Source organism: Ailuropoda melanoleuca, chromosome 19 (genome assembly GCF_002007445.2).
Source record: "Ailuropoda melanoleuca isolate Jingjing chromosome 19, ASM200744v2, whole genome shotgun sequence".
Taxonomy (NCBI): Eukaryota; Metazoa; Chordata; class Mammalia; order Carnivora; family Ursidae; genus Ailuropoda; species Ailuropoda melanoleuca.
Window position 1 is genome coordinate 7,577,755 of NC_048236.1, and position 25,602 is coordinate 7,603,356.

General features: G+C 38.0%; 1 protein-coding gene across 1 annotated transcript; it reads left to right on the top strand.

Annotated features, from left to right (window-relative positions):
* Window positions 1–712: 712 nt before the first annotated feature.
* GLYATL3 (glycine-N-acyltransferase like 3) lies at window positions 713–17,503 on the top strand. The gene is made up of 6 exons (XM_002915428.4): window positions 713–792; window positions 3,514–3,631; window positions 7,958–8,065; window positions 9,287–9,413; window positions 13,618–13,744; window positions 17,033–17,503. The coding sequence occupies exons 2-6, from the start codon at window positions 3,554–3,556 to the stop codon at window positions 17,445–17,447; spliced, it is 855 nt and encodes a 284-aa protein (XP_002915474.2). The 5' UTR covers window positions 713–792; window positions 3,514–3,553; the 3' UTR covers window positions 17,448–17,503.
* The last annotated feature ends 8,099 nt before the right edge of the window (window positions 17,504–25,602 follow it).

A 25,602-nucleotide genomic window follows, 5' to 3' on the forward strand; every position in this document is an offset into this window, starting at 1 on the left:
CAAAGATTTCAGTTAGTGAGTCTGTTGTTGATAACAGTTCAGCCAGAGGAATTATAAACCTTTACCTTCCAATTCTAGAACACATATGAATCATGGAGAATTTATAATTGGTCAGATTATGACACTCTGATCTTGTAGCTCTCAGAATTAATGGTTGTCATTTTGACTTTCTAATATAATTCAAAAACCTGTAAAATATATTTTCTGCATCTATGAGAATTTCTTCATTCTGCTTTGTGGCCTTTAAAACTATCTTTGTTTCATAAAAGAAAGGTCCTTCTGAAATTCATCATTGTTTACTAAAAGAACATTGTCCATTGTTGTTCATTAATTATAGTGCCCTCTCTCTGTGAACCCATGGGAGAAATGTCTCTCTGATTTTAATACTTGTCAACATTTGTCACCCTGCATAATTAGTGAATTGAAAGAGCTTCTTAGTCTAGAAAGGCATACTGAAGCCAGACCAAGGAGGGTTTTGATTATTTAGAAGTTAGAGAATTTCATTTAGAGATAGTACAAATGAAAAGTCAAGCAAATGCTGTGGTAAAGAGCGTAAGAATATTTTTTAAGATTTATTTATTTTAGAGAGAGAGTGAGAAAGAGTGAGAGTGAGTGAGAGAGAGCAGGAGCAGGGGCAGGGACAGAGAGCAAGGGAGAGAAATCCTCAAGCCAGCTTCCCGTGGAGCACAGAGCCTGACGTGGGGGCTGGATCCCAGGACCCCGTGATCATTACCTGAACTGAAATCAAGAGCCAGCGCTCATCCCTCGGAGACACCTGGGTGCCCCAAGAGCGTAAGAATAATCTTATGCACGAACCGAATCATGTAGCTAGTGATGTTTGTTTCTCTTATGTTGGCTGCTAGAAAGCTTACAGCACAAAACGTGCTCTCACCTACTGCAAATCGCTGAATTCTCATTGTTTGTGGTGGTTATGCTCAACAAAGTCACAGGGATCACCGTCTGTAGGGAAGACATAAGATTAGGTTCCTGCAAGCCTCTGGTCACAATGTTTTCATCAGAAATCAACACATAACCTATTTTTTCTTTAATTTACTTTTGAAGATTTTATTAATTTATGTGAGAGAGAGCCCACGCACAGAAGCAGGGGGAGGGATGGAGGGAGGAGAAGAAGCAGACTCCCCACTGAGCAGAGAGCTCCACGTGGGGCTCAATCCAAGGACTCTGAGACCATGACCTGAGCCAAAGGCAGAGGCTTAACCCACGGAGCCACCCAGACACCCTAACACATAACCTTTTTTATGTCTATTTCTGTTTAAAGACACATTATTGAATACTTGTTGATTTTTTATTATCATTGAACTCACAGTCAAGAGCATTATAACTCATGCTTAAAGGAGGTTTATGTAACATATTTTCTTGGTAAGACACATCAGTCTTTTTGCACAGAGGAACACTAGACAACACTTCAGTACTATGCTTGGGGCCATTTTACACAGTGAAATCACCAGCAGAAGGTAAACACGACAAAAGAATGGGGTACACATAGATCGCATAACAGGCTTGTTTAGAGTTTAAGAGCTGGAGGGAGAAATCAGCTTTGCAACTTCAGCTGACAACGTTGGTATTAGAGACTCAAAGATGTCCACAAATGACTGTGAAAGCACTGTCAGTATTGATTTGGGGGTTCCAGGTAAATTTTAGCGCCTGCTGGCCTCACTCTTGACCCCATATTAGGTCTTTACCTCTATCTTCCCTTGCCTGAATTTTAATTTAAAGTTAATTTTTCTTCATATATTTTACCTACGTTTATAAGGGGTTTTAGGTACTTTGGGGAACAAACCAGGCGATAAAGCCAATCACCAAAAAGTACTTAGAATTCCTACTATTTGCGTTCACTACTTTGCTATGTATCAGGACATAAAAACATCTCTAGACATCAAATGTAATGAGAGATACATGATCAGTTTCCCTATGAAATAAATTTATCTTATTTTCTCAAAAATAGTGAATTACAATAAATTAATGTATTTAACATGAGGATCTACTAAAAAGTTAACATTTTATTTAGCAATCGCATGAGCGAGTGAAATGTCGAGCAGATAAAAGCATGAAAAGATGATGGTTACATCTCTGCTTCCTTTGCTCAGCCTGAACTCTGGAAACTCGATCTTTGCAAAGCTTCTCACATTGGCCCAGCCTAGGAGTACTAGGGTCCAGGAGGCTGATTTTCTTGTACTGGCCCTTAGTATCTCTTCTGACTCCCAGAGAGAATTACAAACACCTCTGGGGTACCACTCAGCAAACTGGAGCCCGCAAGGCTTGATCACAAGAAATATGCTTCATAGAAATTCAGACTCACATAAACCATATGATGGAGTTTTATGGTGGATTTGAAGCAAGTCATAATTAAACACTCTGAGTATCTTATAGTCACACAGAGCTGCCACACGGTGAAATCAAGCAGTAGCTTTCTCTCTTTGGGAAGTGTGCTATGCAGGAGCAATGCACTTAGTCTCCGAAGCACCAGGTTCTCATGTCTAGCTGAATTATCTTTACCATCCTAGTGCTTGGCTGCTAAGAGTGAGCGGATAAACTCTACTGCATCAAATATAGAGAAAAAAAATTTTTTTTTATTTCAGTCAAGAACTGATTGGAATGTCAGGAAAAAAGTTTTCTTGGGGACAAAAAGCAGGGGANAGGCTTGGCTGCTAAGAGTGAGCGGATAAACTCTACTGCATCAAATATAGAGAAAAAAAATTTTTTTTATTTCAGTCAAGAACTGATTGGAATGTCAGGAAAAAAGTTTTCTTGGGGACAAAAAGCAGGGGATATGGAGCCCCTAATTCTAGAAAACACAACTGCATATGAATGGCTGAATTGCATACATTAGAGTAAGTCCCTTTTTCGTTCCTTAATTGTATCTAACTAAAATGAGCCTCAGCCTTTGCTCACATCTGATTCTTCACTTTCAACTTAGGTGTTTCTCTGCAAATTGTTCGACATAACCACCTGACACCTGACCCACTCATGTCTTTGATCTTTGTCCCACATTGAAAAAAGAAGTTTCCCTACTTACCCCAAGACTCTGACTCTGAGCTTCCTCTCATCCATTCAACAACTACTTAGAATGCCCTTTTTTCTATGTGCCAGGCCCTGTAGGTGCTGGGGATACAACGGAGCCCAAAGCAGACGCGGGCCCTTTCCTTCCTGTACCTCCTCGTCTACTTGAGACAGACTTAATGAAAACATAAATAAATGTGAAATTACAACTGTTACCGTGTCTGAAAGGTAGAGTCTAGCATACAGTGAATGTGTATCATAGGAAGACTTAACCCAGCATGGACACTCACCTCTTTCCAGGATTGGTCATTAACATTCCCTATTTCCACATGTTCTCTGGTTTACCCGCCCCAGTGTCTCTCATCTTCCTTCTTCTTCCCTCATCAGAGGGAGCAACAGCGTTCCGAATTACACCCAGTGAAAACCAGACTTCAAGGAGGTTCCTCGGGAAATTCAAATGTCAGCAAGCAAAAACTAACCATATCCCTTCAGGTTTTTCATTAGGTGTGGAATTGCTAGGGCTCTGGAAAAGATGCAGGTGCTCAACTGTTCCACCAAATTACTGATGCTGGAAAAAATGTTGAAGAGTCACTTCCCTGAATCACTCAAGGTATTCACATTTAAGAGCTTTCTTTTATTCATTTATTTTATTAATCTATGAAATAATGTCAGACTTGTGGCTGTTTCCCAAGTTTTTCTGATGTCAGGACTTTGTGATTAAACTTATTTAAGCATACGTTTTCCCAGTCCCCTCCTGATTCCATGCATCATAGATATTGCTGTGATAATTATTTTTTGACAGTCACTCTAGATGACTTCAAGGAAAATTTAGGTGGTACTGGACTAGGTTATTTCTAAGGTAAACTTGAGTTTTAAACACTTTTTTTAATGGCAGAAGGGTATGGATTAAGTAGCATGGCTCATAAGAACATAACCTAGGTTCACGACTGAGCTTAGGTACAGGAGTCATTATAAAGTTTTTCTATTTCAACATCTTTATTTTTGAAGTTTATTTCAATGGCTTTGTTGGTCATTAAGCCTCTATCTGTCAAAGTCTTCTCAAAGTCCATGAGGGCCTGCTGACAGCTCAGAGCTATTGTGGAAGAGGACATTAATCAAAGATTACAAATAAATGTGAGATTAAAAATATTTCAAGCACTTGGAGAAACAAATGCAGAATGCAAAGAAATTGTCTTTGAGGGCTGAGATTCTTGACCAAGGAGATAGCCCTACAACAGTGATTTTCAAATGTGACTGGAGGGGGGGATTGCTCAGCGCTAAGAGCATTTGACTGCAAATGTGAGTGGCTGCTAATAACCCAGAAGAGATATAATGAATCACAATTTCTAAAGACAGAGACCAGAGACCTGTGTTTTTAGCACACACCCTGGATAATCCTTATTTACACTAAACTTCAACAAAAGCGATCTAGAGCACTGTACTGGGTTGATTAAATCTAGTCATCTTGCCTTATGGATCATGCTTAAACTATGTGTGGTAGGGAAAATCTGAGTGATAATTTGGGATCATATGGCTAAAAGAGTACCGAATGGACAATCTGACTCGAAATTTCCCATACTGAATGTGGACAGACTGGTAAATAAATGTTTGGTACACTCTTGCTGGAGAGAGCTAAAAAGGTTTTGGCGACCTTTACAGGGTCATCTAAGATGTTATAATCTTCAAGACAAATGACGGACCCTTCCATTATAAATATTATATTTGGATAGTACTTTAGCATACAGATAATTTCAATTTATTTTATCCTTCCAACAACTTTGTAAGATGTCTATTGACCCATTTTAGAAATGAGTAAGTTGGAGTCCAAAAAAGGTTAAAGCAAGTAGAGAATCTGTTAAATCTCAGTTCCTTTGATTTCATATCTACCACTTCTCCTACAGGAACTTAGCTACCAGATGCCCAGGTGTAGACGTTGATTTTTTTTTTTTTTACACCTCCCATAGTGCTTGTCGTGGGGCTTTGCCCATAATAATTACTCAACAAACTGTAGTTGATGGGTCACTGGCAATGTTATAAAATAATTACTTATTGACCCTCACCTGTTCAATTCTTATTTTCAAGGGCCTCTGAATTCAGATTAGTTGAGTTGATCTGAATAGTATGTATGATTTTTAAAAAATATCTTTCACGCTATTTCATTTGAGCTTTATAAAACCTATTAATCCCTCTGTAATAGTAATACCTCTGCATAGGCAGGTATTTACATTATAATTTTACAGATGATGTTACTAAGTCCCTTCCCCATATCTAAGTGCTAGAGTTCAGATTTAAATCTAAATTATCAGGTTCCAAATTGCACAGTTGGTTTTTATTTTTGAAAGCTTTGCTTATCATAACACCACTTGAAGTAAGAGTTAAAGAAATGAAACGTGTAGGCACAAATCAATGCCTTCCTCGTATAATCTTCTTTTTAATAGCTGCTTAGCTTGGCACTCCAAATTTCTCATTTTCTGTACACGAAGTCTCTTTATCTTTGAATCTCTTTATCTTACTTCAGTTATTACATTGTTATATAATGTCTGGCTTGGGTTTTCTGACCATACTTTCAAAATACCTCTTCACTTACACTATGCCCTTTAGAGAATAAAACAGATAAAGAGAAAATTGTTTTGTTGTTCACATTTCCTCCATTTTTTTTGAGGCTATGGCTATATATTTTACAATCCCATCTTTTCTTTTTTTTTAAGTTTATTTCAATTCCAGTTAGTTAACATACAGTATAATATTAATTCCAGGTGTACAATTTAGTGGTTCAATGCTTCCACACATGACCCAGGGCTCCTCCCAAGTGAACTCCTTAATCCCCGTTGCCTATTTCACCCATCCCCCACCTACCTCATTTTAGTATTTCAGTGAGTAAATATCCCCCCAAATTTCCGTCACAAACTCCAACTGCTCATTCCTCCAGCATCCTTACTTCCCCCAGCCACTTCCCATCACCTCTCAACGCTCACCCTTTGAATAAATAGCTGTTAAAAGAGTCTGTTTCACTGTTTTCAACCAATGCCAACTCTTTCAGCTGGTTGCAAAACTCTTACAAACAAGTCATGGGTTGTTGTTGTTGTTTTGTTGTTGCTGTTTTTCACAATCTGAATCTTGGAAAGAATTTTTTTTCCTTTTAACCTTCTAAACATTCCAATCCTATTTAAGCTCCATTTTTTTTTTTAAAGATTTTATTTATTTATTCGACAGAGATAGAGACAGCCAGCGAGAGAGGGAACACAAGCAGGGGGAGTGGGAGAGGAAGAAGCAGGCTCATAGCAGAGGAGCCTGATGTGGGGCTCGAATCCCATAACGCCGGGATCACGCCCTGAGCCGAAGGCAGACGCTTAACCGCTGTGCCACCCAGGCGCCCCTAAGCTCCATTTTTAAATAAAGATACATGGTTTCTTCATAGGAATAAACATTTTAATAAACTTATGACTATGTATATGTAGGATCGGCAGCCCCAAAATTTAATAATTAAACAGAGCAAGCATGACCTTTCCAGGTAAATTTAGTTCTCAGCTTTTCACTAAGTGTGATCCATGTCACACAATAGTATTAGCCAGACTAAATTTGCAGAGGTACATTCTGTAAGAAGATTTGAGTGAGGTCTCAGATTGGGAAAGAAAGAAGATAGTTGAATAATGTTCTAGGCATTGAAGTGAGTGATTTGAATCAAGATGTGATAAAAGAGGTAAAGTGTAGGTTCCAATGCCCTTATAATTTAAATGGGTTTTCACTGAAGTATAACACATACTAGAAAGTGCACATAATATAATTATGCAGCTCAATGAATTTTCATAGAGCAGATCTTTGTATAACCTGCACTCCAATCAAGAAAGAACATTACTTCGGACACGGTTTCTCCCAGCCCCCCAATGCTCTTTTCCAAACATTACTTTTCCCTGCTCCCCAAAAGTAACCACTATCCTGACTTCTAAAGCCATAATTTGGTTTTGTCTGTTTTGAATATAATGTAAATTGTATCGCATAGTGTATCTTTTTGTATCTATCTTCTTTTGCTCACCATTAAGTTTCTGCTTTTAATTCCTAGTATGAATATACTACAATTTATTCATTTTTTTCCACTGTTGATGGACACTTAGATTGTTCTCTGTTACTCTGTTATGAAAAGGCTGCTATGAACGCTAGCCTGTACCTCAGCTCTCCTTGTTACCGCCACAACTTTCTCTTCTCTATAAGCACCATAGCATATGGAAGTTATTTTATAGGGCAGGCATCTTTGATTCTTAGCGGAGAAAAAAAAATACGAAAGACCACAAATCAGAATTCTAATATTCAGTATTGTTTAGTCAACAAAAAGTTGATCTATTAAGTCAGATTCCATGTAAATAATAATGAATAAGACATGGTTACAACCCTCAGGGAATACTTAGAGGATCTTGCCCCTTCGAATCTGAAATGCATGGAGCTCTTTTTGGGAGGGGGGGTTACGCTCAGTGATGTTTAATTGTAATTCAGGGTTGAAGGAGTAGTTGCATTAAACAGGTTATTTTCAGAAAGTATAATAAACTTCAAAAGCAGCTGAGCATCAAAATTATCTGTGGAATTTTAGAAGCTATCATAAGCCCTAAATCCATACATCAGATTCTGATTTATTCTGTAAGTATTTATTATTGACCTATATGCCATCTAGTCAGCTTGCTGTTTTGGTACCTCTCACTGCTATACAGTAAAAACCTAAGTTTGGGGAGAGTTTTCATAGGCTTTCCTTTTTACCAGTTTTCATGTACAGTGATGAAATAACAAGAGAAAAGTTTGTATGTGTGCATGTTGTATATATGTGCGTATATATAATTTCCCCACTTGTGGCTGCAACTATATGGTACAGGAAGAAGTGAAAATAGTAATATGCAACTGAAAGAGTTAGTAATGTGATTGGCATGTCTCTCTGGGTTCTCTGGCTCAGGTTTATGGAGCAGTGATGAACATGAATCGTGGGAATCCCTTTCAAAAGGAAGTGATAGTGGATTCATGGCCAGACTTCAAAGCTGTTATCACCCGGCGACAGAAAGAGGTATAGATTTGTAAGGCCAAAAAAACAAAACAAAACAAAAAAACACCACCACTAAAAACCCAAGAATTGGCATCAACTAGAAAGAAATGATTAGGTAAAGGGGATATTATAACAATCATAGCCATATATATTAGCTTAAGAAACTACATATTTCACCATTAGGGTTTTTTTTTGTTTTTTATATTTTATTTATTTATTCATTTTAGATATTATTTATTTCTTTATTTTATTTCTTTATTTATTTTATTTACAGAGAGAGGGACAGCCAGCGAGAGAGGGAACACAAGCAGGGGGAGTGGGAGAGGAAGAAGCAGGCTCCCAGTGGAGGAGCCTGATGTGGGGCTCGATCCCAAGTACCAGGATCATGCCCTAAGCCGAAGGCAGACGCTTAACAACTGAGCCACCCAGGCGCCCCTAGGTTTTTTTTTTTTTTTTAAGATTTTATTTATTTGGCAGAGAGCACAAGAGAGAGAGCACAAGGTGGGGGGCAGAGCCAGAAGCAGACTCCCAGCTGAGCAGGGAGGCTGACACACGGCACGGTCCCGGGACCCTGGGATCATGACCTTAGCCTAAGGCAGAGACCTAACCACTGAGCCACCCAGGTGCCCCTCACCTTTAGCTTCTAATTTGACTGACTTTGGAGTTTCAGACATATGGAAAATGTCTAGTCTAAATGTGTTCAATAAAGTGTTTTAGTGTTTCACAATCTCTAGAAGTGTGAAGCATACATCCTTGTGCACACTCGTTTTTCCTCTGGTTTGAGGATTCCTTGTGACCAATGACTTTCATCACGTGGGTAAATCCATAAGAAGATTGAAAAGGAAGATATCGCTCCACTCTGTGAGGACAAAGAGCTCGTGTGGTGAAATGTGCTGCCCTGACCACGTTAGGAAAGTTCCGAGAGTTCTATTTAATTCTTGTAGGTGGCTCCATTAAGTTATACCCTTTCCATTTTTAAATAAATAAAATCCCAGAAAAATGTGAAATAAATATCTTAAAACTTCCCAAATATCAGAAGAATAATCAAGCAAATTTCCAAAATTTCTGTTCTTTCCCTCACTATAGTATATCAGCCATATTCCCATCTAGCCATTGTTTATAGGTGGCTAATTTTGGCAATGGGAATGATCTAGACATATGCAGCCAATGTATCTAATCTATCCAGTATTTGAGTTACCTAGAGGATATATTTATGTTTTTACAATTATGTCTCTGTCCCAGGCTGAGACAGATAACCTGGACCATTATACTAATGCCTATGCCGTGTTCTACAAGGATGTCAGGGCTTACCAACGGCTATTGGAAGAACATGATGTTATCAATTGGAATCAAGTTTTTCAAATACAAGGTGAGATCAAGTGCAAGACACTAGGTAGTCTTTTTTTCCCTTATTTTTGTTATACACATCAGATAGATATGACATATATTTCACATATATGATCAATATATACTTAAGTGCACAAATGCATGTATATACATGTTATATAGTTACAATTTATGTATTACAATTTTATAAGAACACTGTTTTACTCCTAATGAGGCTTGGCCTTTGGGGTAAGTAGTGGCCATTTAAATTGGGCTACTTTCAAGTGACATTTTCCCCCTCACTGTTACTGTAATATGGATATCAGTGAGTATCACATCATAATTTTCTTTATTACTCTTAATCATTTGCTGTCACAATCTTTTTTTTTAAGGTTTTATTTATTTATTTGAGAGACAGAGAGAGAAAGCGCAAGTGGGGGAGGCAGAGGGAGAGGGAGAAGCAGACTCCCCACTGAGCAAGGAGCCCAGTGTGGAGCTTGATCTCAGGACCCTGGGATCATGACCTGAGCAAAAGGCAGACACTTAACCAACTGAGCCACACAGGTGTCCCCCTGTCACAATCTTTTAAAGTGACTCTAACTTACGTAGAAGCCAATAGGTAGGTCTTTTCTTCTTTCTAAAGCAAGTGATTCTGGAAAGAGATAATTAACTGATCTGCCTCGGATATCCTGACATGATGTAGTAAGATAAGAGTATATTTGAGATCCGAGAAGATATTGCACCATTATCAATGCTAATGGAAGAAGTTTTGGCCAAGACCGAATTACATTAAGAATTTCTAATAGCGTGCAGGGATAATTTCAGCTTCAGTGGATCACTTCTTCAACTTTTCGTGATGATTGGGGGGCGGGGGAGATACAGTCAAGGAAGTTCCTGTTTTTAATTGTGGCATTGAAAGTGAGTTCTTTGATCATTTGACAGGAAGGCAGGGTCTTCCATGCTAGAAATACAAAGTCTGGTAATTTTTTTCAGCAGCAAACATCTGAAGCTCTCTCACAAGGAAAAAGTTCCTGTGTACCTGCAAACGATGACTAATGCATGTTCATACCCTAAAGACTTGGGGTCTTTTATAACATCCATTGGGAAATGCTCACAAAGCATTAGTGGAAGTTCTAAACTGTCTCTGACTTTCACAGATCTACCCCAGTTATGCTGGTTAGACAAGAGACGTGGTTCTACCACTCACCTAGCCAAACTAGGAAACTTTTCTCACCATGATTATTCTAATGTGGAAATAAGTCTATCTCTTTCTTGGTGTGAAAAATCATGGCAAAAATTGGATAGGATTGTGGTACCAGAGGCCCATTCTCCTCAAATCACCTGCAGCCATCATTAAGAAGAGAACATCCTTGTAATTGCCAGTATTTTTCCCCCAGCAGGCTGAGCTGTTAGTCATGAGTCAGTCACAGTCATTTAAATTGACACAATCATCCTTCCTGAAGTTAGGTGGGGACAGATGTGAGTTAACAGCACCTAAAATAGCTGGAGTGGTAAAGGCCCCTTATATAGCATGTAATCAGTGTAGGCATTACCTTTGGCTTCTGATGTGTCCTCTTGGCCATAGGTTTCTCTGGTAAGAACTATAATTTCCTTGGAATAATGAGTAGCTTTTAAGAAGTCATCAATATCTTTACTATTTTTAACCAAAGTACCTAAAAAGTGCTATTCCCATAACATCTCCAAATCATGAACAACTCCAAAAGCCTATCTACTGCCATAGAAATGGCCCATCTTTTATCTTGCACCGCAGAGCTCCTGGTTGGGCTGCCCGGATAGATTAAAAAGTAGGCAATGGAGCTACATCAGTGCTGGGCGTTCAGAGCGACGGCACACTCTGATGGGAATGGCTTGTCATGTTTAATCTAAGAGCCATCCATAAACAGTATTAAATCAGGGTTAACCCACTAACCTACTAGGAAGAGCCAGACTCTTTGTTTTGGCCATGAGAGGCCAGGGAATGAAAAAGCATAGAGCTATCCAGACAGGCCAGGCTCTCTTGTTCACTACTGGTTGCATTGACGTGAGAGGACTTGTTTACCTGAGCACTGACCTAAAAGTTTCAGAAGCCTGCTTGCTGGTACTATGGTCCAATTAACTGTGGTTCAATAAATGGTCTGAGTTCTGTCTTATCCAATTAGCGACTCCTCCCTTTCTAAGAAGGTAAGGTGGACGAAGGTAGGACAATTTTAGTGAAAGTTCCTTCTGTAAGCAAGGAGAAAATCACTTGTTAAAATGGTAATCCACGCAAGGGACAGAAGGACATGGTCAACAAACCATGGAGAAATAATCCACAATATCCAAATCATGGAAACTCAACCCAGCAAACTGGATTCTTTAACAAATAAATGGAAAGAATTTTTAAAGGCGGGGGGAGGGCATTGAAAGAAAAACAATAGATTAAAAGATTCACCAGGCAAAAAGTAGACAAAATCTAACTACAGCGTTTAAGGACTCACACTTGCATAATAAAACTTAAAACAAGGACATAGTTGTCATAATTATGATAGTGGTTATTTTTAGAGGAGAGTGAGGGAATTGTGATTGGGAGAATGGTAAATAGGAGATGGTTAGTAAATTTCTATTTTGTAGCTTTAGAAGTAGTTAAAATATGTAATAATTAAGTTATGCATGTGTGGTTTTTAAAAAAGATTTTATTTATTTATTTGTTTGACAGAGAGAGAGAGAGAGGGCATACAAGTAGACAGAGTGGCAGGCAAAGGGAGAGGGAGAAGCAGTCTCCCCACTGAGTGGAAAGCCTGATGTGGGACTCAATCCCAGGACCCTGGGATTATGACCTGAGCCGAAGGCAGATGCTTAACCAAATGAGCCACCCAGGTGCCCCAGTTATGCATTTGTTTTATGAAGTTTCCTATGTTACATTTTATAATTTAAAAATTTTTTAAAGAGATGTTAATCTGACTTTTAGAAAGTATTAGTTCAGTCTAATTTAAGAGAAAGAAATTTTGTTTGAGCTACCATCCATACCCTTCGTTAGCCTGAGCTGTTTTTTTCTCATAGTCTCTTGAATTACTTTGATGGAATTCAGGGTTATAATATGGAATTCTAGCCACAGCATCTATAATTTTTAATAGCATTAACTTGAAGACCTGCTTATCTTTTCTTAGACTTAACTCCCTGAGAAAGGAGCCAAGGGTCAGATATCAGACTCTATCAACATGACTTCCTGTTCATGTAGTCATGTATTCTTCAAGAGGAAGTAACTTACTGGAAGGAGGAAACAAGCTTTTCCATATGGGTGGAAGTGGGAAAGTCAATTTCCAGAGGATTTAATTAATCAGGACCCACACTGGAAAGGCTAGAGTTGACAGGATTTTGGAGAAGCAGAGCAAGTCAGTTCTAAGGAAACAGAAGCTAACATGCCATGCGGCAGGTCGGCGAGCTCTATCAGAGAACTTACCATTCTTGTGTCTCACTGTGACGCAGTGCTTTACATACAAGTACTGAATGAAGATTTATAGCTAACAGAGTATAGCTGTGATAAATGAGTAGGATCCAAGTGAGGCAGGTTTAGGATAAATCTCACCAACACTAAATTTATACCTTGGTTTTTCTGTAATGAGCATCTAGCAAGAGGCTGGAGGACTCCTTAAGTCAGAATGCCATGCCAAACAAATCTAAGTTCTTTTATGCTTCTAGATGTATGGTAGATTGTAGACTTTTAGTGTTATAAAATTTCTCTTACCTTAAGGAATTTAAGATCAGTCTGAGAAGTCAGAACAATCAGGAAAATTCCATAAACAATTCCAAGCTCCTAACAGATATTCCCATCAAAAATGTTCATGGAAGGGGTGCCATGAGCATTAAGCATCTGCCTTCAGCTCAGGTCATGATCCCAGGGTCCCCTTGTCGGGCTCCCTGCTCAGTGGGAAGCCTGTTTCTCCCTCTCCCACTCCCCCTGCTCGTGTTCCCTCTCTTGCTATCTCTCTTTGTGTCAAATAAATAAAATTTTCAAAAAAAAAATGTTCATGGAAGATCTTGATTGTGAGAAACAACATGATGGGGTTTTGAAAAATCCCACACAATATTTGAAAATCAGGCTGGGAGTAGCTGTAATAACTCATATATAAATATATAGTGGTTAGGATAATACAAGGTGGCAAACTGGTGGCATCGATGATACTTAGTACAAAAATACTGCAACAAATTTATTTTTTGTGTTTTCAAATAAGATATGCACATTTTTCATTATGTCTTTCCACGTACAGGGCTGCAGAACGAACTATACGATGTTTCCAAAGCTGTTGCCAACTCAAAGCAGTTAGGAGTAAAGCTAACTTCCTTCAAGGCCGTTGAATTTTCTCCTCATTCAACTCTGCCCGACACCCGTTCTCTGTACGTAGACCAAGTTTCTATATGTGGGATGGAACTTACCATATAGAAGTACAGATAGCAGTACCTGAAATACGGTATTATTAAGGAATATTTGGGTACTTGGAGTAGAGCCACAGAGCCTAGATATGTCTGTGTGTGTATGTGTCTTTGGGTCTGTACGTGTGTTTATTTTTTTCTGCTGTGCTTGACTGCTCGTAATTTCTTGCAAAATCAAATCAGTGTCTTTGTGCATAGTGATATATGAACTCAGGATTCCTGTATTTTCACAGTATACACAGAAAAATAATTCCTTGGTATGCTCCTCCTCCAAATAATTCTAAATAGCCTCTGTTGTCGGAGCCCAAGGTGCTTAGTGCTTTTTCATGTTTCAGGGATGAGGGTAAATAACTGATTTATAGGGAGCTCTTATATGCCAGGTGCTGAATGTTTTACAAATATATTACCTCTTGAACCCTTTCCACAACCCTATAAAGTACGGTATAATTACCTTTCTAAACGAAGTTGAAATAACACATAGGAGTGAATTGTAGAACCAGGAAATAATTCCAGATTCTGACTCCAGAGTCCAATCTTCAAAAAACGTGTTAGTGAATACCCGCATTCTTCTTACTGGGGAATCCCTGCGCTGACATATGCTAGTCACCTTCCTTTCTGCTAAATCTTTCTGAGCCTCGATCAATTTCTTCTTTTTGAAAATTAACCTATAATGTCTTCCTTACATGTATTTTGTAAACAAATGAAACATGATACTTGAAAGGTTCCCACCTCAGTGAATGTTAATTTTTCTTCTGTGGAATATGTTGAAGGAATTTTTGAGTAAAACAAGACTAAACCTAAAGAAGAATGAGCATTTTAAGTCACATAAAGCAACTGGACTTTATTTTTATTTTAATTTTTTTGGTTATTAAAATTTCCAAGCACATACAAAGGCTGAGTGAGAGACTAGAATAAGGAAACTCCCCCATCAATATATGTTAACCTTGTTTCATCCATACCCCTATCTACTAACAGTTCTGAAGGAAATACCCCAAATATCATCCCATTATTCTTAAATATTTTAATATATATTTCTAAAAGATAAGGATTCCTTAAAGAAAAAACACTATACTAATGTCACTTCCATACAGGGGTCCCCAGGACCACCCACAGGCTCACTGATTAGCTAGAGGGACCCACAGAATTCAGCATGTATATGGGCTACAAAGCAAAATCAGCAAAGAAAAAGGTGCATTGGCAAAGTCCAGAGAAAACCAGGCACAAGCTTCCCAGAGTCCTCCCCAATGAAGTCACACAGGACCCACTTAATTTCCCCAACAGTAAGTTGTGAGAACATGTGTAGGATTTCTTATTGGAGGCACCTTCTGCTTAGCACATACCAATTTTCTAGACTCCCAGAGGGAAAGCAGGTGTTCATCATAAACCACACTGCCTGTACAAACAGGTAGGCACGGTAAGTGCCAACTCATACCAGATCTGGGAATGGCAGGACTGCTGCAGAAATCCAAATTGCCAGATACCATCCAAGGCCCAATCTGGCAAGTAGGCTTTTCTAAAGAAAGAGGCCTCAAGCCTGCTGTATCAACTCTGTGCTGCAGAATGTCCTAAGATTTCGTTAACAATATTCCTTAAACTAGTTAGTAGTTACATTTCCCAAATTAGAATAATATTTTTAACAGTTTGTTTTGAATAAACACCTAAATAAAGTTCATACATTGCAATTGGTTAATATCTCTTGTTTCTTTTGACATAGAATATTTTTTTCTTACATTACTTTTTGTTGAAAAAAACAGACATGTATCCTTTAGAGTTTTAGAGTTTCCCAGTCGTTTACTAGCATATCCTTGAGATGTTATTTAAAAATTTTTTTTTTCTATCCCCGGTCAGCTCTTTTAAAATCAGATTTTGCTTTAAATTGCTCCCTTCTGGGGCGCCTGGGTGGCTTAGTCGTTAAGCGGCTGCCTTCAGCTCAGGGCGTGATCCCAGCGTTCTGATGAAGCCCCACATCGGGCTCCTCCGCTGGGAGCCTGCTTCTTCCTCTCCCACTCCCCCTGCTTGTGTTCCCTCTCTCTGGCTGTCTCTCTCTGTCAAATAAATAAACAAAAACTTCAAAAAAAAAAAAAAGGAAAAAGCTTTAAAAAAAATAATAAATTGCTCCCTTCTGCATAGGAAGATACTGTCTTTCATACCTAAGTCACTACCCAAATTTGTCTACCCTTTATTTTGCATAGCCTGCCATTCAGATATAAGGTCATAGTCACTAATATAACTATTCCTGAAACACTTGCCTTAGCAATGTTTTTATTTGCAGCGACATTTCTACCTGAGGCTTCTTTGCCTCGGGCTTCTCAGCCTTTGTTTTAAAGTTCATTTTCAAAAAATTAAATTAAAAATTCTATCAAGTTGTTGCTTGTATTTATTTTACTCTGCTTGGTAGTTAGATTAGTGGCCCAGTGCCAGACCCCATAGTATGCCTAGAAAGTGAGCTAACACTGCAGAACCACGAAGAAAAAGAAAACACAAACTGTACTTTATAAAGATTGTCGCAAGAATGACATTAGCAGTCATTAGTAAGAATGACATTAGCAGTCTTATGATATTGATAATTTCAAGAATTCTGAAAGCAAAACCAGCACGATAGGCTTCAACTAAGTAACTCACCTCAGTTCTTAGAAATTGCAGCAATTCCTATCTTTGTCTTTATCTCAATAGCATGAGCTTTTAGACCTTTTTCCAGTCCTTTTAGGAAAGGTCTAGAAGGACTAGCTTTTCTTGAGCAACTATCTATATATGCCTAGAATGTTAAGCAATTTGTATTTCTTTTCTGGCCATGGATGAATAAAGATAGAAGTTCTGTCCTAATTCTTTTTTTTTTCTTTTTTCTTTTTTTTTACACCAAGGAAAAGATTAGGGGACCAAGAATCTGGACTTGTTCAAGGCTTCAGAGAGGGTGTCAACAGACTCAGGACTTAATAAAAACAAGTCTGAGAACCGTTTTACAGAAAAATGAAATACTCGCCCTAATCTATATGAAGGTGATAAGAGACAGGAGTAAAATTAGAAGGAAAGACTTAAATTTCATATAATGAGGATTCTCTCCTATCGGAAATGAAACCCTGAAAGATGTTCATAAGCGGGAAGTGATAGATTCTAATTCATTGAAAACATTTTAGTATTGGCTAAGTACATCTCTGGGGTCTTTCTCAGTTTGAATCAGTGCAAAAAGAGAAGTAGCTGTTTGTAGTCATACGATCCCGAGTTCACATTTTTTCTCGTGTTGTTTTCTTCTAGAAAGGGTCCTTCCCCACGACTAACTTACCTGAGTGTTGCTGATGCTGATCTACTCAACAGGACTTGGTCACGGGGCGGCAACGAACAGTGTCTCCGGTACATCGTGAAACTCATCTCTTGCTTCCCCAGTGTCTGTGCCCGTGATGACAAGGGAAACCCGGTCTCTTGGTCTCTCACAGACCAGTTTGCCACCATGTGCCACGGCTACACCGTGCCAGAGCATCGCAGGAAAGGCTATAGCCAGCTGGTGGCCCTCACACTGGCCAGGAAGTTGCGAAGCCGGGGCTTCCCCTGTCAGGGCAATGTCCTAGATGACAACACAGCATCCATAAGCCTCCTGAAGAATGTCCGTGCTGAGTTCTTGCCTTGTCGCTTTCATAGGCTTATTCTCACCCCTGCAACTTTCTCTGGCTAAGTTTGCCTCTAGCCCATTGAAACTCCAGGCATTTTCTTCCTTTCCCTGAACATGCATACTCCATAGCTGGCAAAGAGGGGAATATTCAAACTGGAATCAGAAGAATCTCAGGTTGTTGGGAAGGGCCTGGAGAAGGCATGTGGGACCAGCCCGAGCAGCCCTCAGTCTCCCTGTGTCAGGGCTCTACAGTAAATAACTAGGGGTCACAGACAGCTATGGCTGAGAAGAGGTTAATTGCCTTTCTTTGGGATCCACTGCAGGAAAAATGTTCTAAAGGCAGCAGTTCTCAGCCCTCTTATAGAGATGACTGCATGAGAACAATGACTTAACACGTGAGCGTGTGGCTACCACTTTCTGCTTTCTTATTGCTGCTTGGCCTTCTGCCCTGTGTTCCCACAGCCACACCAGCTCCCCCCTACCAGAAATCACACTCCCTTGTGCCTGCTGCTACGTCTCTCGAAACTCTTCCTACCACTTCTGATCCAGGTTCTCTGTAAATATCCTGCTTTTCCCCCTCTAATTACTGGTTTTCCACTTCTGCTTACAACTCTAGCCTATCGTTCTTCCCTGGGAATGTTCGAACGCAGTGGTTCTCACATTTTGGTGCACTTCTGAATCACCTGGAGGGCAGATTGCAGCACAGATGGTGGAGCCTCTTCCCCACCATCCCCGATTCAGGAAGTCTGGGGTAGGGCCTGAGAATTGGCATTTCTAAAAAGTTCCCACTGCTCAGTGGTCTTGGATGGAGGAATGAAGATATGGACGTTTTAAATGCTAGAAACAGATGATGTCAGCATCGGAGTGGACCTTACCTATCACCTAGTCCATCTTCCTTGTTTTTAACCTGCTTTCTCATAAGAAACTAAGCTACATATATGCGTGTGAATGTGGGTATGCAGTTGCACATATAAACATGCTTTCATAGATGCACAAATATATACACATTCCTTTCATATTTTATATATGTATGTATATAAACTCATAGAATTTCAATGAAAATTTGCATTTTCATTGCAAATGAAAAATTTAAGGATCTGGGAAAATAAGTGACTTTTTCATGATAACATAGATAATTAGTGTTAGATGTCAAGCTAGAATACTGTCATTTTGATTTCAATCTATTTTTTTGTCACTAAATCATGTATCTTTTTTTGTAAAAGAAATTTAAATGCTTAAATAATTAAATAAATAGTCCACTAGTCTTTTATCCTGAGTTTTGTTTTGTTTTTTTTCAAATTTGGGTTTCAATTGCTTTTGTGTATATGTATCTTTCAAGGATTACAAAGGAAGAGATAAGCATCACCGACTGTGTTCTTCCATTTGTAATAAAAGCAGGCACAGACACAATGGTTGGATTTCTCTTGTTTGTTTAAAGTTGACTTAGCCATAGAGAAAATATTGTTTTCTTATCTGAATAGAGGCCATAAAACTCCAACCACAAAGATAAGGGAAGATCCAACTTTAGGTGTTTATTCTGAGAGAGGTAAACATACTGACTGAGAGAATCATTTTAATAAAAAATGATTCACCCTTGGGGGTGAATATATGCTTAGGTCATTCTAACTACTGGTTACCTGGAAACTTATCCTTGGTTCCAGAGGGAAGAGCACCAAGTAATCAGAGTCCATATAGCTCTTGGGAGAATATGGTCTAGTTTCTGCCCCAGGGATGCTCATTATCTTTAGCATTGATTAAACATGGTTATTTCTGCCTGGTATATGGCAATAATATTATAGCCTTACTTTATTCTTAATAATAACTTGCCTACAGTTAATTTAAAGTTTAACTATTGCTGACAATTATGCCTAAGAGTAGATATATATAACTTAATCCTTGTGAAAGATAGGAATTATCTAATCATGGGAATTCTGGCTCAGAGGTGTTATGACTCACCAACACTGATGCAGGTTTTAAGTGGCCACGTCATGGTCAGAACCAGGTTTTGTCAGATTCTGAAGCCAGTACTCTTTACTCATTATGCTAATTGGACACTGAACCAGCTTGAAATTCTTTGGGGGAGATTATTCCTTTATCTCATTGCTTTCTGAATTTTTCACTACCACCCCACAGTGGGCTGCATATTTTGAAAGAGATTTTCTTCTTTTTTTTTTTTTTTATCAAATTTCACTATAACTTTATTTTTTTTTTTTACTTTGATCTTCCAGATAGCCATGTTGGATATAATTGTTCAACTTTTAACCCTGTTTCTGACCCTTTAAAGGAATGTGTGGAGCAATTTCTGGAGAAAGAAGAGAAAGACAAGGAGAAAAGAGGGACTCAAGAAGTAGGAAGGGACTGGGTCCTCAACGACGATTTAAGAAACTTCTTCAGTCTAATACACAAACTGTGGAAGAGTTTGAAGCAGAGTATTCATCTGTTTGGAAATTAGTCAGGAGGCTATTGCAATGGTCTACGCAAGAGATGATCCAAGTTTAGCCTGGATTTGAATGCTGGTAATGATGCTGGTGAGAAGTGAACCATTACCAGAGGTATTTAGGAGGAAAAGCTGTCGGGATTTTGCAGCCCCAGGGTATACCGAAAGAGAAATGTCAAGAGTGACTCCCAGCTGTCTATGTTGTGAAACCTGTGGCCGGTGGTATTTTTCCACTGAGATAAGAAATACTGAAATAGCATCAGGTGTGGAGGAATTGGGAGGAGAAGGGATTGTTTGTTCAGTTCGGGGACGTTGAGTTTTGAGACCTATTAAGTGATGGGGTCAAGATGGATATCTGAGTGTCAGGGAAACTGTCTGTGAGAGAGGTTTAAATTCAGGAGTCATAGGAATATAAATGGTAACAGAAGCCATGCATATGGCTGAGGTCTCCTGGGACTTCCTTGAGGACATCCACGATTTTAGGTTGAGTGAAGGGGAAGGTTCTGGAATAGGCGAAGGAAGAAAGCCAGGAGATGATGTCATGGAACAGAAAGGAGAAAAATATCAAAACAGGGATGGTCAGTGGTGTCACACTACATTGAGAGGCCAAGAATATGTAAGGAATAAAAACTTCACGATGGACGATCAAATATTTTAAATACATGTACGAAGAAGAAGCCAGAAACAAGAATACATGTTGTACTATTCTGTTTAAATAAAGTCCAAAATGAGGCAAAACTAATCTACAGCCTTAGAAATCTGAAAGCAGTTAGGCTTCGGAATAGTAACTAGAAGAGGATGGAAGTGGCTTCTAGTTTCTGGTAATATTCTGATTCTTGGCCTGGGTGAGTTATACAAATATGTTCACTTTGGGAAAGCTCAGCAAGCTATAGGATTATGATTTCTGCACTCTTCTGTATGGACGTTACACTGCAATATGAAATATTTATTAACAAAAAAAGGCATGGAACCTGGGGAAAAAAGAAAGCATATTCCCTTGACCCAAGAACTCCACTTCTCAAAATGTGTCTTCCTGGTATCATAGCAAGTATACAGAGATTTCTATAAAAGGGTTTCATTACACATTGTTTGTAAAGATTAAAAAATAAACTAAATAGTTTAAGTAACTCACTGCTTAAATACAGGGCAGCCATTCAGTGAAACTCTGCAGGACCCCAGAAATCTGCTTGCTGATGTAGAAAAGATATGTGTGATAATATTAAATGCAAAGCAACTACAGTGAAGTCTGTATTGTCTATTTAAAATTCAACCATGAGGAGAGTAAGCATATAGGTATATAGTTCTGAAGGCAGCAAAAAGGCTTTCACTGGGAAGAGAGGAGTCTTTGGTGAATGGCAGCAAGGATTTCATGGTGTGTGTGCCTACAACTACACACGATACTGAAAGGAGGTGGCATAGGTAATGTGCTCAGCTCTCCTGAGACAGGTACTTGTCTTGTTTTACAAGTGTCCGTGAATTTCTGCAAGAATGAATATTCACTCTGCCTAAGACCAACTAGGGAAAAATATAGAAGGACAATCGAGAATTCAATCTGCTCAAATTTGGGGAGCAAGGTAAGACAGTGCAATCTAGGGGGATGGATATTTACACATCCTTTAAAACAGAATCTCATTTAATATTACAAGTTTTGATTCTATTTATTTTACATTTTTAATCACTAATTTTTGTTGGGTGATTTGAATTTTGAGAAAGAACATGAAGTAACTATGAACTAAATATCCTTAAGTTCTCTGTGACAAAACTTAAAGTTTTATATCTATTGTCGCTACCCTCAGTAAACACTAGGGACAGGGAAAAGAAAAAAAAAACTGAACATAAGATGGAATAGCATAGCACCAACTACAAAGATGATTCCTTTCTTCTAGGCTGGTGTGTTTGCATTAAAATTATTTCAGTAGGAAAAATGAAAATAATAGAAGTATCAAATATAGATGGAAGGGTTTTGCTATCTCAGTACCACTAGAATCAACAACATTGTTCCCTTTTCCCAAGTTTCTAATAGCCCATGTTTCTCAATCTCTCATAGAAAACTTAGCTCCAATTCTAAAACCCAATTACTGATACCCCTTTGCTTTACTATCTTATCGGGGCCCTTACTATACCTGAAGAATGAGAGAAAAGAGGGAAAGTAACTGCTCTCAGCCCCTCCTCTTTTCTTCACCCCCTCCTACCTCAGCAGTGCTGGTATCATGTATGTCATCAGACCTGTTCCAGTTTCGTTCACTTCTCAAGTGAACTTTTTTCTTTTTCTCCTACGTTAATTTTTTTTCACTTCCTCTTATTCCTGCCCTTGTGTGGGGAAAAAAAAAATCACAAAAAAAGAATAGCTAACATTTAGATATTCCTCTTATTGATTTATGTTCAGCTTTCTCTTTTGCTAACAGATCGACATTTTTCCAAGGCAAAATATGCCCTAGGTTTTAAACACCCTTAAGAAGTAACATACTATAATATATTCATAGTATAATAAGAATATCAGACATTGGGTTACTACCATGCAGTGATTTCAGCGAACACTAGATGTCAGAATTTAGTTCTCAATGATTTCCCAAAGAAGGAACTCTTGAAAATTGTTTCATCGGAATTTTTGTTGCATTTTGCTCTATTTCCTCTCAGCAGGTTCCCTGAGACAGACGCATTTATTCTAGGGCTTATGTGAAAAATAAATACATAAGAATAGCAATACAAATCCTAAAAAAAAAAAAGAAAAAGAAAAAAAAGAGTAAAAGGAGAGATTAACCCCACCAATATTAAAACATACAAAAAGATTATATAATTTGTAGTATAGTAATGGTACATGATTATGCAGAACAATGAGACAGAAAAGGTTTAAAGATCCAGAAATAACCACAAGTATCTAGGAAAGTTTAAAACAAGATCAAAAATGGCATTTCAGGTCACTGAGGTAAAGACAGAATTTTAAATAAATGGCAATTTATTTAAACGGACAACTGGATAGCAATTTGAAAAGAAGTAAAATAACATTGGATTCATACCTCACACCATAATAAATTCCAACCTGATCTGAAATAAATAAATAAATAAATAGACTTTTTAAAAGAAAAGTCATACAAATACTAGAAGAAAACATGGGTTTGTTTCTTTATGACCTGAATGTGAGAAAAACCTTCCTAAATTCAGAAACTCCAAATTCAAAAGTGATAAAAGAAAAAATTTTGAGTTTGATAAGTAATCAAATACAAATGAGGAGAAACTATTTACAGCTTATACCATACAAGCAGGAAAGAATGAGAAAAGCAGAACATAACACAGACCTGCTTATTTTGCAAACAGAAACACAGGGAAATTAAGCCAGAAACTAACTTTTTTTAAGTGACCTCTAAGTAATGGACATAGAAATGAGGATGAGACTTCTCTGAATTTATCCCATTTATATACTTTAGCCTTTTAAACAATGTATGAACTTGGAATGTAGAAAAAATCTAGCTCAGAGAGAGATCAAATGTGATAAAATATTAGTGAATCAAGGTGATGGGTACAGCAGCTGTTTATTACATTAGTCTTCCAACTATTTTTGTGTTAGAATCAAAACCATTGGTAAAAAGTGGCAGATTTACAGGCAGCTCAAACTGTACAAATGACAAAAGTCACCACAAATTTAAATATAATATTTTATCTTTTTGAAAGATTTATTAAATATAATATTTTAATATAAAATATTACATTGAAGATGTTATGTTATTCTCATTTTTTCTTAACTAAGGGTTTCTTTTTTACCTTCTCATTGGTAAATCCATGACTAGTAATTATTAAGAAATACTGAATTTGCAGTGTTTTACTCTACTCAAAAACTTTAAACCCAGACATAGGTGACAATTTAGGTCAGCAGTAGATGATGGGAACCTGAGAGGCAAAGAAAGAATGTGGAAGTAGAAACAAAGAGTCCTCAACAAGGAAAGAAAGAGGAAGCAGGGCTCCAAAGGGGGGAAAAAAAGATAAATATGATAGAAACAGAAAACTAGTTAATTCAACAATGATGTCAGGCACCGTTCTGGTATTGGGGATAGGGCAGTAATAGTTACATTGCAGTGAACAAAATAAAGGAAAATCCCCACTTGTATTCATTCTAGGGGAAATGGCATTTACTGTGTGGTAGACACTGTTCCAGGGACTTTACATATGCTAATTCAATCCCAACAACCCCAGGGGATTGGTGCTTTTCTCACCCCACTTTTCAGGCAAAAGAAGGGTAAGTATGTTGCTAAAAGTCCCACAGCTAATATGGCAAGAGTAGGAACAAAATCCAAGGAGGTAACACCACCGCTCACGCTCTTTAATTCTGCTCTATATCACATTAGAAAGTAGGGAAGAAGCTACATAAAAGAGTGTGTCCCCCCACCCTGCACACTCTCTCTCTAAAATTAAAAAAAATCTTTAAAAATTAATTAATTAATTAATTAATTAAATTTTTAAAAAACTGAAGGAAGGCTAAATTCCGTGGCTTTCTTAATGAATTTATGGCATTGAAAATAAGAACATAAGATTATCCTTAATATAAGAGCTGAGGAAAAGGGTGGAGTAGAACTGGGTGGTGAGATTATTAATAACCAACTGAACCTACTTTACCATTTTACCCAAGCCTTGCCCTTGAGAGGGGAATTATGAAGTATGTATAACAGAAAAAGAGAGATTATTACTAACAGTTAATTTCAGTTCATGAACATTCCAGATCAACTTGTTTGCAGACTTGCTAAGCAAGAGACTCGGTATTTTCTATCCACTCATTGCTTTGTTGATATAATGTAGCACATTATAACAGCTAGCTATTTGGGGAATGAAGTCTCTCTGGATGTAAAATATTGAGGATTTCCATAGCTGTCATACCCTTACCCGGGTCACATGTACCTTAATTAATATAATAATATAATGGGAAGAAAAATTGCCTTGCCTCCCCTTAAAAGTTTTTATTATAACCTAATCAAGATTGGATATAAAGATCATGACCTTTAATTTACTAACTCAAGTGATTATTTTATTTGAAATAATTCATAAATATCAATTCACTCACATTGAGTCAAAGATTAAATTATCTCTGGAAAACAGTATATGTTGCTATCGAACAGGTCAACTTTTGTCTATGCTCAAGATGGTTATACGACAAAGAACATGGGTTCTTCATTATCATCATTAAATGCTGACTCAATCACAAATGATTCAATTTCCTGTTTAATAAGTTTCTTAGTCACACTCAATGAGAGGGCTCAGTCTTATATCTTGATCTTTGACAGGAGAGAATGACGATGAATATACTTTAAAACTGTGGGTGATGCAGGCAGCTGACATTGAATTGCAATTTCAAAATCTCTTTTAGGGGCACCTGGGTGGCTCAGTCGTTAAGCGTCTGCCTTCGGCTCAGGGCATGATCCCAGGGTTCTGGGATCGAGCCCCACACCAGGCTCCTCCGCTGGGAAGCCTGCTTCTTCCTCTCCCACTCCCTCTGCTTGTGTTCCCTCTCTCGCTGGCTGTCTCTGTCAAATAAATAAATAAAATCTTTTTTAAAAAAAATCTCTTTTAAGCAGCTACTACTCAGAGCTTCATGAGTCAGCCCTTGTGGTTAACTGACAAAGCTGGTATGCTTCATCTTTTAACTCCAATTTCAAAGTACCTGGCCAACATCATTTAGAGGTCACCACCTCTTTATGGAGTAAAAAGATAATATGCATAAATGTTTCATTTAAGTATATATATATAAAATAAAAATTTTAAATAAATAAATATATATATATATATAAAAAAAAA